General features: G+C 36.1%; 1 protein-coding gene across 1 annotated transcript; it reads left to right on the top strand.

Moving 5' to 3' along the window:
• Window positions 1-1,760: 1,760 nt before the first annotated feature.
• Window positions 1,761-12,719, top strand: LOC126816421 (serine/threonine-protein kinase Pink1, mitochondrial). The gene is made up of 10 exons (XM_050542959.1): window positions 1,761-2,332; window positions 2,921-3,128; window positions 3,743-4,195; window positions 5,196-5,379; window positions 7,049-7,222; window positions 8,625-8,788; window positions 9,241-9,365; window positions 10,066-10,249; window positions 10,851-10,912; window positions 11,668-12,719. The coding sequence occupies exons 1-10, from the start codon at window positions 1,892-1,894 to the stop codon at window positions 11,920-11,922; spliced, it is 2,250 nt and encodes a 749-aa protein (XP_050398916.1). The 5' UTR covers window positions 1,761-1,891; the 3' UTR covers window positions 11,923-12,719.
• The last annotated feature ends 931 nt before the right edge of the window (window positions 12,720-13,650 follow it).

Here is a 13,650-nt window from a genome sequence, read left to right on the forward strand (position 1 = left end):
GTGTCTAGTGGACGTTAAATCCCATTCCTCTCTCTCTCTCCCTATTAACTGATAAACATCGTGGATTAATGAGTCTTATCTATTTTCCATATTGTCGGGCGCTATATAACCAGGAGTTTGCTGACAGAGTATTTAATCTTTCTATGAGTAGCCATGACTTTTGATGAAGATATTAAAGACAACGATTCACAATGGGTTTTTTTTTTTGTTTTCTTATTTATATAATTGCAAGTGGGGTGTAGGTAAATGTGTGTGAAATAGGTTTATTTAAAGTCCGCTTCCACCGGGGTGATATCGCACCCCGATCGAACCATTTGGAATACTATTGCGTTCTAATCGTATTGTCTTTCTCGATTTTGACCATCTGGAAATATCGTTTTAAAGGGACAATAACACTCTTGCTGGCTTGACAGCTCCAGAAAATAAAAAATAGCCTTATTCTAAGTACTAAATGTGTTAGTGTCCTACCTGTTGTGTAAATTATCCATTAAATCCTATTTTACTTGTCCAGAGGGCTCAAAAATATTTTTAAATCCAAGTCACATTTGAAAAGCTTTACGTCAGGCTTTTCAAATCATTTTGGGGATCACGTGGCTAAGTGGGTAAGACGCTAGCTCGCTAGCCTGGAGGTCGGGTGTTCGATCCCTGCATTGGCCGAGAAAGTTCATCCAGATTTTCTGGCGTGGTTCTCCCTTGTCAGTGATGCAGGACGGAGGGGCTGACAAGAAAAGCTGCCTAGTCGTTCGGATGGGACGAAAAACCGAGGTCCCGTGTACACATTGGCGTGCACGTAAAAGATCCCTTGACAGTTGGAATTCGATATAAGAGTAGGCCGTAGTGCCGCTGTCCGGGCAAAATTTCCCTCATAGCACACTGTATGGCGTATGCCCGTCTCCATTAGCCCAGGTTAGGAGCAGAACAGTAGGACGTTAAACCTCATTTCATTTCATTTCATTTCAAATCATTTGTGAATTTTTCCAATTTTTTAAATTAGGTGTGTTAAGATGAAATTTGTATCATCAATTAATTGGAATATTGTAAAATAGTACAATTTGTTGACCAGCATAAAGATTGGGACATATTATTCAGTTACAACAAGAGTGGTATTGAGCCTTTAACCGCCTCGCTAAACGTGTTATTGATCTAGTTCTTGACTTGTTTTTATGGGATTTTTTTTTTCTTTCTTTTAATTTCTTATGACAGATACATTCTAGTATTCTAGAATAAGTAAATATAAGTCAGGTGTTTTAAAGTAATGTATTATTAATGCAAACTATTATTAAATATTAAGTGCGAATTCCGATATTTTGAAAGTGAATTCCGGTGTTTATATGTTTTCAAAATGAATTTCGGGGATTTTCGGTGTCTTTAAGTAATTCAATATTAATATTAATTCAAAATGTTAGTAAATATGAAGATCTTGCGGGCGAATTCTGATGTCTTCAAAGTGAATTCCGGTGCTTGTAAGTGTATTCCGGTGTTTATAGGTGATTTCCGGTGATTAGCCTACCCCGCTTTGGTCAATCTCCCAGGAATACGGATAAATAACGGGGCCCATAAATATAAGGCTCGAAGACGTGCAACTCTTTGATCCTGATGGAGAAGAATAATATATAAAAATATGACATAGCGTGATAGTTGTACGAATTGCACAATGAGAAATTGGGGGTTACGTCTTGGCCAAAGAAAGGTGGTCGACATTGCTATTTACCAATTGTGTAGTGTACGATTCAACCGGATATTGATGTCAGTGTCACGTGATCATAACATTGGCAATATTTTTATTGCGTAGCTATTGCAAGATTCTGAAGGGCGAATCAAGGAAGAAATTCCCCCATCTTTAGTATGGGGTAGTTTTATTTTTTCCTAGATTGTACCTAAACAACATTACATGAAAGAGCTGTTATTTCATAAACTTGTGACCCCATTGTGGGTGCAGGCGACAGGAGGTGTTGGGATCGAAACGGCCGTGAAAAAAGTTGTTTCGAGAGCCATTCAGAATGGACGACAGGTTTTCCAGTCAGTTTTCCAGACCACAGAGAAGGTCGGTCTCAGAGAAATTCCAAAAACCTGCAATGTTCAGAACAATGTTCCTTTGTCAACCAAACCATCCATTCAACGAGCAGTTTTTGATGGCTTATTTCCTCGTGTTTCGATCCGTACGGTTGCAGCAGAGCTGAGAAGAAGGGCTGCTTTGCAAGGAATTTCGGGAGGAATTCGTCAGTCAGCTAATGGTCGCTATCTCCCTCTCTTCGCATTTATTGGAGTGGGAATATCATCATTTGAAGATAATGAAAATGAGAATGCCTCTAACATCTGCAGTAATATTCGGGTAAAATGGATTTTTGATAGACGTCCTGTCAAGTGCAGCTAGAACCAGATCGTCATATTTTTGCTGTGCATGATGCGCTTACATCCATATTTGGCAATATAAACTGAATGGCACTGTCAACACTGACTGATTGATCGTTATAAATAATAACCCTAGATGACGTAAAGCACATCAAGAATATGAGGTTCTGTCTCTAGACATCCAGTTTTCACTTTGTCTATAACTTAAAAAAAAGCCATAAATGAAGACAGACTGTACCATCCAAACAATAGTTGGCCAGATCTGGGACTGGTGTAACATGTACTTGTATGATTCCCCGGTTGTACGTGACAAGGAGTAGGGTCGCCTGTCCAACCTCGTGGGTTTTCTTCGAGTCCTCGGGTTTCCTCCCACTGCTAAAGACCCCTACGCGCAAGCGAATGATTGAAATAAAATTAAACCATGTGTTAGTCCCGAAGTGACCTAGTTTTTGTCAAGTGGATGTTAAACTCCATCTCTCCTGTACTTGTATGATTTAAAGGAACACGCCTTGTCATTTGTTTATATTTTATTCATTATCTAATACTAAAATGTTTTGGTGTTTTTTAGGATGCATGTAAGAGTTTTGACTTACCATCAACATACAACAAGCCATTTAAACCATCGGCTTTCTGTCTGGATGATCTAGAATTAGGTTCGTTTATTGCAAAAGGCTGTAATGCTGCTGTCTATGAAGCCAGATACAAACAGAACCAATCAGAACATGTTGAAATTAACCAATCAGAACATGCTGAAAATAACCAATCAGAGACCGAAGGTACAATTATAATTGAAAGTTCTAATTTATAAAATTGCATTTTATCCAGATTTCCTAATTCCACTTGTCTAGTGATTTTTAATTTCCTTCCAATGAAAGATACGGGACGTCGTTTTTTCGTGGTATGCCAACCACTAGATGTTTCCCTTTCAGGGTCTGGCATCATGCACAACTAACTGGGGGGAAACCAAGTTGCAAAATTCTGAGGCTCTTTCTCCGTCAACAATGAGATTGAACCTCAAGCCTCCTGGTTAGTGAGTTAGCTCAGTACTGGGGAGTTGGATGGCCGATTGGTTAGCATGTGCGCGTTGTATCATAAGGTCTGTCATTGAGTCAACTGGTTTGGTTTCTATTCCCTGGTTGTTTTGTTAATAGGACTAGGGTCGTCTGTCCAACCTCATGGGATTTCTCCTGGTCCTCAGGCTTCCTCCTGCTGTTAAATACCCCTTACGTGCAAGCGAATCATTGAAATAAAATTGAAGCATATGTTAGTCCCGAAATGACCTAGTTTGTGTAGAGTGGATGTTAAACCCCATTTCTCTCTCTCAATACTGACTGAGTCACCATTGGTCCTTATTTTTTTAAAAATAAGCTTTTTGATTTATGTATTTTAGTTGAAGAAGTGAAGACAGAATTCATGCCGTCGTCGCAACCTGGGGAATTAAACAACAAAAGTAACAGCAATGAATCCGTTTTAATGGATTTATCGCCTGATTGTGAAAGTGGAGATTTTTCTGTCAATTCCATGGTGTCCGATTCAGATAGTATTGAGATACTGGAGCGGGATGATGATGTTGATTTTGTTACGTTTGTTCAAAATGAAAGTCAGGATGCTGACGGCCAACCTCTGGTGTTTGATGATGATGTTGATTTTGTTACGTTTGTTCAAGATGAAAGTCAGGATGCTGACGGCCAACCTCTGGAGTGTGATGATGATGTTGATTTTGTTACGTTTGTTCAAGAAGAAAGTCAGGATGCTGACGGCCAACCTCTGGTGTTTGATGATGATGATAGTGATATTTTCGTTCTTGGTATTGATTTAGACGAGGAAGACTTTTTACTACAAGGTAACAGGCGATCATTTAATCCATTTTATAACAGTTTGTATAAGATATGATTTCATTGTATCAATACGTCCATCAAAGTCCTGATGTGCCATTGACTTTTTATATGCAAACTTTTTCATGTGGACGTATATTGTCATCGCCCATGTCTGTTCACACGTTTGTCCACAATTTGTTTGTGGACACTCTACAGATCACATGTTTGATCTAATTTTGACCCAAAAGATCTTGGTTCCTTTCGATATTGGCCTGTTTTTAATTTGTGATTGTGATGACGTATAAGAAATGAACTTTTTAAGCAAAGTTTTAAGTGGTGATTATGATGACTTTAAAAACAGGGAAGTTTGAATATTGTGAAATTGCCCAGGAAAATCACTACTTCCTTGCGCAAATAGTGTAAAGGTATGTGATACCAATTTTGTAGACCTTCTATATAGGTCACAATTGTTATCCGATTTTGATGAAACTTAAAGTGTATGTTTATATCCCAAGGATCTCAGTTCCTTTCGATATCTGCACATATCGGACTGTAACTTCCTGGATTATGGCCCTTGAATGTACGAAAAATTATGTTTTTAGTTTGTGGTCCTCTAGAGGTCACAATTTTTATCCAGTTTGATGAAACTTAAAATGTATATTTATTTCACAAAGATCCCAGTTCCTTTTGATATTGACACATGTTGGACCATAACATCCTGGATTATGGCTCCTTATGGTACGAATAGGACTTTATTCTCCTGTTTTCTCTGTCTGCCTCTTGCAAAGTGTGGGTGTATCTTGCATTACAACAGCTTGTCTAACTCTGCTAAAGACCCGCTTTAGATGTATGCAAAAGCCAATTATTGATATATAATTGTACTATATGTTAGTCCCGAAATGACCTAATTTGTGTCAATTTGATGTTAGTCCCCATTTCTCTCTCCCTCAGTTACACGACTTCCTTTTCCCTTGCTGTGAATGACGTCCAGAACATTTTTTTTTTTAATTTTAATTTATTTTTCAGATGTAGAAAATCCTGAGAAACATAAACCACCAGATGTTTGTTGTGATTTGGCCGTTAAAATGATGTTTAACTACGATGCTGAATCTAATACAATCGCCATTTCTCAGGCCATGAAGAAAGAAACAATACCAGCTAAAATGAGAATAGACCAAGAAAGTCTAAATATAATTAACTTCAATGAGAGGTGAGTTATTAGTACATATCAGATGATATGAATGGATCCGTAGCCGTAAACGTCCAGAGCTCTGTACAGTCCCGAACCTTGCCCTGAATTCACAAAGCATTCTCCAACTAAAGTTAAGAATTTACTCAAAATTGTTTGCCTTATTTTAACAAAAGTATCGCCCTTTATAAATCTTTTGTTGTTTTAATGTATCAAATACATTAATAAGAAACTATGTGCACATTTTTTTTATCAAATCATTTTTATACGCCCACATGGAAATGTGGTCGTATATTGCCGTCGCCCCCGTCTGTCCGTCCGTCGTCCACAATTTCTTGTGAACACTCTACAGAATACATTTATCAACAGTTGTTTTGAAATTAATATATGTTGTTTGCATTAGTGAGATGAAGAAGCCTTTATAATTTCAATAACTTCCGTTAATTTCGTCTGGAGTTATGGCCCTTGTTTCACTTTGTTGCACCTTGTGAACGCTCTAACGACAAAAGTTATCACCCGATCTGTATGAAATTTATATGCATCATTTAAATTAGTAAAACAAAGAAGCCTATTGAATTTCGGCAATTTGGCCCTTGTTTCACTTTGTTGAATCTTGTGAACGCTCTAATGACAACCGTTATCATCCGATCTGTTTGAAATTGATATGCATCATTTAAATTAGTGAAACGAAGAAGCCTATAGAATTTCAGCAATTTCCGTTAATTACGTCGTGAGTTATGGCCCTTGTTTCACTTTGTTGTACCTTGTGAATGCTCTAACGACAAAAGTTATTATCCGATCTGTATGAAATTTATATGCATAATTTAGATTAGTAAAACAAGGAAGCTTATTAAATTTCAGCAATTTCCGTTAATTACATCTAAAGTTATGGCCCTTGTTTCACTTTGTTGAATCGTTTGAACGCTCTTATGACAACAGTTATCATCCAGTATGTTTGAAATTGATATGCATCATTTAAATTAGTGCAACGAAGATGCCTATTGAATTTCAACAATTTCCGTTAATTACACCGTGAGTAATGGCCCTTTTTTCACTTTGTTGTACCTTGTGAATGCTTTACCGACAAGAGTTATTATCCTATCTGTATGAAAGGTATCGTTTAAATTTGTAAAACGAACAAGCCTATTGAGTTTCAGCAAATTTCCGTTAATTACATCTAGAGTTATGGCCCTTGTTTCACATTGTTGAATCTTGTGAACGCTTGAACGACAAAAGTTATCACCCAATCTGTATGAAATTCATATGCATCATTTAAATTAGTGAAATGAAGAAGCCTATTGAATGTCAGCAATTTCTGTCAATTACTTCTGGAGTTATGGCCCTTGTTTTACTTTGTTGAACCTTGTGAACGTTCGAACGACAAAAGTTATCATCTGATCTGTATGAAATTGATATGTATTATTTGAATTAGTATAACGAAAAAGTCTGTCGAATTTCAACAATTTCTGTAGATTACTTCCAGAGTTACAGCCCTTGTTTTAGTTTTTAGAACCTTGTGAACCCGCAAACGACGAAAATTATAATGTCATCTGTATGAAATTGTCTATTAAATGCCCCCTAATTACCTACAAAAGAACAAATATACGACAACTCTTGTCGACCGCTCGGACGATTCAGCTGCTGTGGGCGTATGTTTAGTTGCCTGGCAACCTATCTTGTTTTTCTACAGCGAACAGCCATGCCATCTTCCTCCACATCCAAATATTGTTGATATGAAAGAAGTTTTTATTGGTGATGTTCCCGATATACCCGACGCGTCTGTGAAATATCCTGCTGCTCTACCAACAAGATTACACGACAATGGTTTGGGGAGAAATATGACCATGTTCCTGGTAATGAAAAGGTGGGAATTAAAATCATTTTAGGCCTATCACAGATTGACTAACATTTGTAGGCCAACAAATGGTTGTGTTAGTCTTGTTTGCGTTGAATTTGGAGTCTTGTTTGCGTTGAATTTGGTGGGGGAGATGGATGGTCGAATGGTTAGCACGTGCTGGCGTGGTTTCGATTCCACGGTTTTACGTGACAAGAAGTAGGGTCACCTGTACAACCTCGTGGGTTTTCACCGGGTCCTCCGGTTTCCCCCCACTGCTGAAGACCCCTACGCGCAAGCGAATTATTGAAATAAAATTGAACCATATGTTAGTCCCGAAATGACCTAGTTTGTGTCGAGTGGAGGTTAAACCCCATTTCTCTCTCTCTCCCTCTCTCTCTCTCATCTGATCAGTATTTCGCTAAGAAATAGCTATCCTGGTCCTTGTGTTACCATGTGATGTTTGTATCAATCATCAATATTGATCTCTTTTGAACATATGTTGGTTGTTTGCGTTAAAGTTTGCAGGAAATTTAATAAAGGTATAAAACATTTATTTTCTTAGATCCTAACAAATATTATTTGATCTGCGCTGGGCTTTAGGGATTTTCTAGAAATAAGGTGCGGAAATGTTCCAACACAGAAAGTTGTTCCTGTGGCTTGGTAAAATTTTCAGTCCTTCAAAGACAACGCCTCTGCCACTGATCAATCCCCCCACGGAATTTATTTTACCAGACTGAATGATGTAAACTGTTTATATTTAACTTTTGTTTTATTTTCTACTGCTCTATAAATGTCTCCCATAATTCATGGCACATGTCTCTTAAACATTGACTAATCAGACCATTTCATTGGTTCTTTTATCAAAGGGAACTAGGTTTGTTTAAGAACTCTCATAGAACGAATGGTCTAATGCTTATTCATAATGTCTATCTTTGGTTTGAGTTGTGTGGTTTTGCTCAGAATATTGTGCATGACAAAGAGTAGAGATGCTTTACCTAACCTTGATAGTATTCTCTGGTCATCCAGTTTCCTGCATGTGCTAAAGAATCTGTGTGAATTTTTGAAATAAAGATGTTACATATGACATGGTAAATCTTCTTTCAATGTATTATTTACATTAGTCCCAAAATGACCATGTTTCTATTATATGGACCTTTTAGAGGCTTTTAGTAACTGGATAGAGCAATAAACTATAACACATACTTATGGAAGAACAATTACTGATTTATTTAGGCGACATTTCGAACTCTCTTCGAAACAACCGCCTAAATAAATCAGTAATTGTTCTTCCATAAGTATGTGTTATAATTTATTATTATGTGGACGTTAAACCCCATTTTTTATCGTCATCTGGCTTTCTTCATGAACATGACATACGGATAAAGAGGATATGTCTGTTTCAAATGATGAATATTTTGTATATTTTCAGATATACATGTACACTAAGAGAGTATTTATCTGAGAATGATCTAGATATGACAACAAAATTATTTCTTCTGGCTCAACTACTGGAAGGTGTTGAACATCTGAACTTTCATGGTATAGCTCATCGTGATTTAAAGTCTAATAATATACTCATTGACTGTACAAAAGGTAATACTTGAATTCAAATAATATGGGTCGAGGAGTCATAAAGTCTGTCATGGAAGGGGGCGAATGGTTAACGTATGAAATAAATATTATTATATGTTAGTCCCAAAATGACCTAGTTTGTGTTGAGTGGATATTGAGTTTGTTATCTTTAAACCCTTGTGTCTCATTACAACCTTTTGATTTCAGCCATGTCTCCTTTCGATGAATTATATGTTGATCTAACACGATTGTGTCGATCAAAAGTCTTGGTTAATAATTACTGATTTCTGTGTAAAATACACAAACAGTGGCCACTTGTGGGAGAGGAATTTGAAAACATTTGGTATAAGGATTCAGCTATATATGACATGATCGTAAACATACAAATAATAAAAAATGTCGCCTGGATTATTCTGTAATATATGATCTAGGTTGGTTATAATTGATGTAACAATATATAATATATTATCTAGGTATGCCAGCGTTAGTTATAAGTGATTTTGGATGTTGTTTAGCAGATGAAGAATATGGTTTAAAGATACCTTATATTACAAATGAACAGTCTAAGGGGGGTAACCCTTCTTTAATGGCACCGGAAGTAAGTAAAGTATATAATGCTGGTTTGAAACTGTGTGTGCCTTGGTTGACTCAGTACCTTGTTTATAGGAGGAACTGTTTTATTTTACTCTATTAGGCCTAAATATTCAATCATCAGTTATTCTGTAACTTAAAAAGTAAACTGGTTTCCAATGGCAACCACACCCACTACCGAAAACTTTCGTTTCCACTTACCCATATAAAATCTTCATGAGCTACATAGCTAAAACTGACATCAAATACCCAAAATATCATTTTGAATTCAAATTGAGCTCTGCATGGTTTGGTAAGAAGATTGCGCAAGCGGATCACATGCTTGAAATCTGGTCTAGCCAAGGTTATATTATGTCAAGGAGTGGCGGTCATGCTGGATATTAGTTTTTTCGGGTCTAGGGGGTCGTCCAAAACTTTTGAAAAAAACGAAGTATCAATGCTGATTTGTAATGGATATCTTTTAACATTCAGTTTCATCATCTACATCACCCCAACCGACAAAAAGCACAAATTGTCTTGTTTTTATAGAAACGGAATAATTACATTAATATTTTATACTTTTATTTATGGGATTGGGGTGGCTTAATGTCAAGGGTAAAGATTTTGGAAGTAACAGGAAAATGTATGTAGTTAGTGGTTTGTATGGGGAGATAACTCTGGAGTTGAGTAGTTGTTATATTATACCCCACCAATATTAAATATTTCAGATAGCTTGTGCTACACCTAGTAGAAGTGGTAGAGCTGTGTTAGATTATGGAAAAAGTGACTTATGGGCTGTCGGAACTTTGGCGTATGAAATTTTCGGTTTAGAGAATCCATTTTCTGGTCAAACTGGGAGTAAATGTTTAAACAGCAGTTTATACCAGATGTCTGATTTACCAACATTACCAGGTAGGTGGCGTATACAATTATACACCTGTATTTACACACCTGTATTTATCAACATTACCAGGTAGGTGGCGTATATATACATTTATACACCTGTATTTAATATGGAAGTATATTGTTATGATACTCATTTGCCCTTATTGTTTGCTCAGTGGATAAAAAGCTGGCTCACTAAATATTCAGGGAAGTGGGATGGCCGAATGGTTAGCATGTGTGTACTGTATCATAAGGTCTGTTATTGGATCAACTGGCGTGGTGTTGATTCGCCGGTTGTACGTGACAAGGAGTAGAGTCGCCTGTTCAACCTTGTGGGTTTTCTCCAGGTCCTCCGGTTTCCTCCCACAGGTAAAGACCTCTACGTGCAAGCAAATTATTGAAATAAAATTGAACCATATGTTGTTGTCCATAAATGACCTAGTTTGTGTACAGTGAATGTTATTTTTTTTAATCTAAAATAGCACAGTTCATCATTCATAAGGTGTGATACAGGTTTAACTATTCTAATATATCACAGTTCATCATTGACAAGGTGTGATACAGGTTTAGCTATGTAGATTGTTTACATGTATAACAGATTAAAGTCAAATGATTTCTGTGTTTTCAGATGCTGTACCTGATGTTATTCAGAATCTTGTATATAAAATATTAGACAGAGATCCACAACAGGTAAATATGATGTTTACCACTTCTCAAATTTGTTTCCATGGAAACAGATAAATTAGTAATCTGAGAAATTGCTAATTAGCAAGAGGCACAACTACGATAATAGGTTGATATGGGTACGAAATTACAAGAACGGTTTATGAGATATAAGAGATGTACTCAAGAAGCAAACTTGTGACGAAAGGTGGGACGGGACGGAACGGAGCACATTTCAATATCCCTCCCTCGCCACAGGATAAATTAGATTCTACTCATAAAAACAAAATAAACACAAATATCCCTCCCTCACCACAGGATAAATTAGATTCTACTCATAAAAACAAAATAAAAACAAATATTATCAATCTGAGTAAAATATACATCTATATTTCGTTTCGTCTTTTTTTTTATATAATTTCGATGGTCTCTACTACATGAAGATCTGGCCAGTTGTAGTGGAAGGTCGTGTCAGGGGTCATACAAGCGACTTTTGACTCTATGACGTCAGACATTAATTATTAAGTAAGCGTTGACGTTTCTAGTGGGTTACTAACAGTTCGTGCACAGCATGCCAAGAACTCGCTGTGAGAGACCATTTCATTGGCTAATCCCTCACATCAACCAGAACATGAGTTATATAACAAGTCTTCCAGATCCTAATGTAGTAAAGACAAGTAAAATGAAATTTTGAACTATAAAAAAACGAAACGAAATAGGATCTGTGTTTTAATCAGATTTATTATATAATGTTAATCTTTCTCTTTTTATTTTTTACACAGAGACCAAGTCTGGCCGCTGCTGCGTCTGTTGTAGAATTCTATATATGGAGCCAACTGAAGGACGATTCGACTAATTGTCCAACCATATTTGACCTTACTTCGTGGTTGTTGATTATATTTACAGAGGTCTTCGCAAAAACGATTTTTAAAATATCGACTGACGACCCAGAACTACAATTAAAATATTCTCTTCTAATGAGGACAACTCAGAAAGATTTGTTTGATTGTGTCAACTTTTATAAACAATATTTGTAACTGGTTTTCTAGAGATTGTAACAGGAATTAAATTTAACTTTCAGAATCAATATGACGTGAAATACAACCCAATGTGTGTATAAATTGAATGTTTCAATATTGATTCCTTATTTATGAAAACAGAATATCTTTAATCTTTGAAAACAGCGAAACATATTATATAAACTGGCCATCTAAATACCTATTTATAAAAAACGAATATCTTTAATCTTTGAATACAGCAAAACATATTATATAAACTGGCCATCTAAATACCTATTTATAAAAAACGAATATCTTCAATCTTTGAATGCAGCTGAACATATTATATATACTGGTCATGTACATATACTTATAGAATATTATAAACCTCTACAGTTCTTGCGATCAACATTTGGAATTTGTTTACATATGGGATATTAGATAAAGAGCTGGCAGTTCGCACTATAATAGTTAACAGCTAGATAATGTAAAGGGAATTTGCTGAAAATTAACTTTTCCGGCCTAAAGAAAGATCTGCAATAGACAAGATTTAGTTTTTGCATAATGTTTGTTTAATTACATGCAACTACCAGGTGTTAAATCATTAAAATTTCTGATTTAAACACATTATGATAAAGTGAGTGACAAGAAGGTTATTTTGCTTGACCTATTGCCATGTTAAAATTGTTTTAAATATGATTGATCTACAGTATATTGATATGTGTGTAATTAAAGATTGTAACTGTGAAAGTTTTAACAAATAATCAAGTTTAAACTATTAAAGGTTTTGTTTCTGATGTTAATAATGATAGCTAATAAAAAAATGTAGATTTATATGGATGTACTTGTTTTTAGGAACAATGTTGAAATATATCTCATTGAAGCCTTGACTGGAGAAAAACGGCTAAAAACTGAGCGATGAGATGGGTGGAAAGGATTCTATGTGCCAACTGTCTTCTTGAGGGGAGAGTGAGAGAAATGGGTCACTCGACACAAACTAGGTCACTTTGGGACTAACACATGGTTCAATTTTATTTCAGTAATTCACTTGCACGTAGGGGTCTTTAACAGTGGAAGAAAACCAGAGGACCCAGAGAAAACCCTACTCCTTGTCACGTACAACCGGGAATCAAAATCACGCCAGTTGACTCAATGACAGACATTATGATGATACAGCGCGCACATGCTATCTATCCAGCCCCCACCATCCCCCGTCCCCCACCACCCGTCTTCTCGAGGATCTGAAGACAGATGCTTGACGAATCAGTGAAAAATCTAAGAATAAGTAAGTAAAAGATCTAACCCAATCCTAGTGTAGATTTAGGTTAGATTTAATGATAATTGTACCTGATTGTATCTAAATCTACACTATCCTCTGTTGTTCTTGGGTTAGGAGATCTTTTACTTATCTGTATATCTCATTGTTATTGACTCTTTCCTGACAGACAGGTAAGACAACAGGTAGGATACCTGGTCAATAATAGGTAGCTTATGATAAAAACATTTGATTATCCCCTGTTATGTTGGATATTAATTAGATCTCTAGTCTATAACTAATCCCCCTGAAGCACCAGACAATATATGTTTATATTAGTTATAATTCTAATCATCCGCTTCATAAGACATATTATAAACTAGTTATTAATATCCAGGGAGCAAATCAAACAGGATGAAAAGGTCTTAATGAGACAGTGAAAAATAATTAAAAATTATAAAAATTATGTCTGGTTAATTAATATTGAGTGAACAAATAAAGATATTTTAATA

This window comes from Patella vulgata, chromosome 3, assembly GCF_932274485.2.
Source record: "Patella vulgata chromosome 3, xgPatVulg1.2, whole genome shotgun sequence".
Lineage (NCBI taxonomy): Eukaryota > Metazoa > Mollusca > Gastropoda > Patellidae > Patella > Patella vulgata.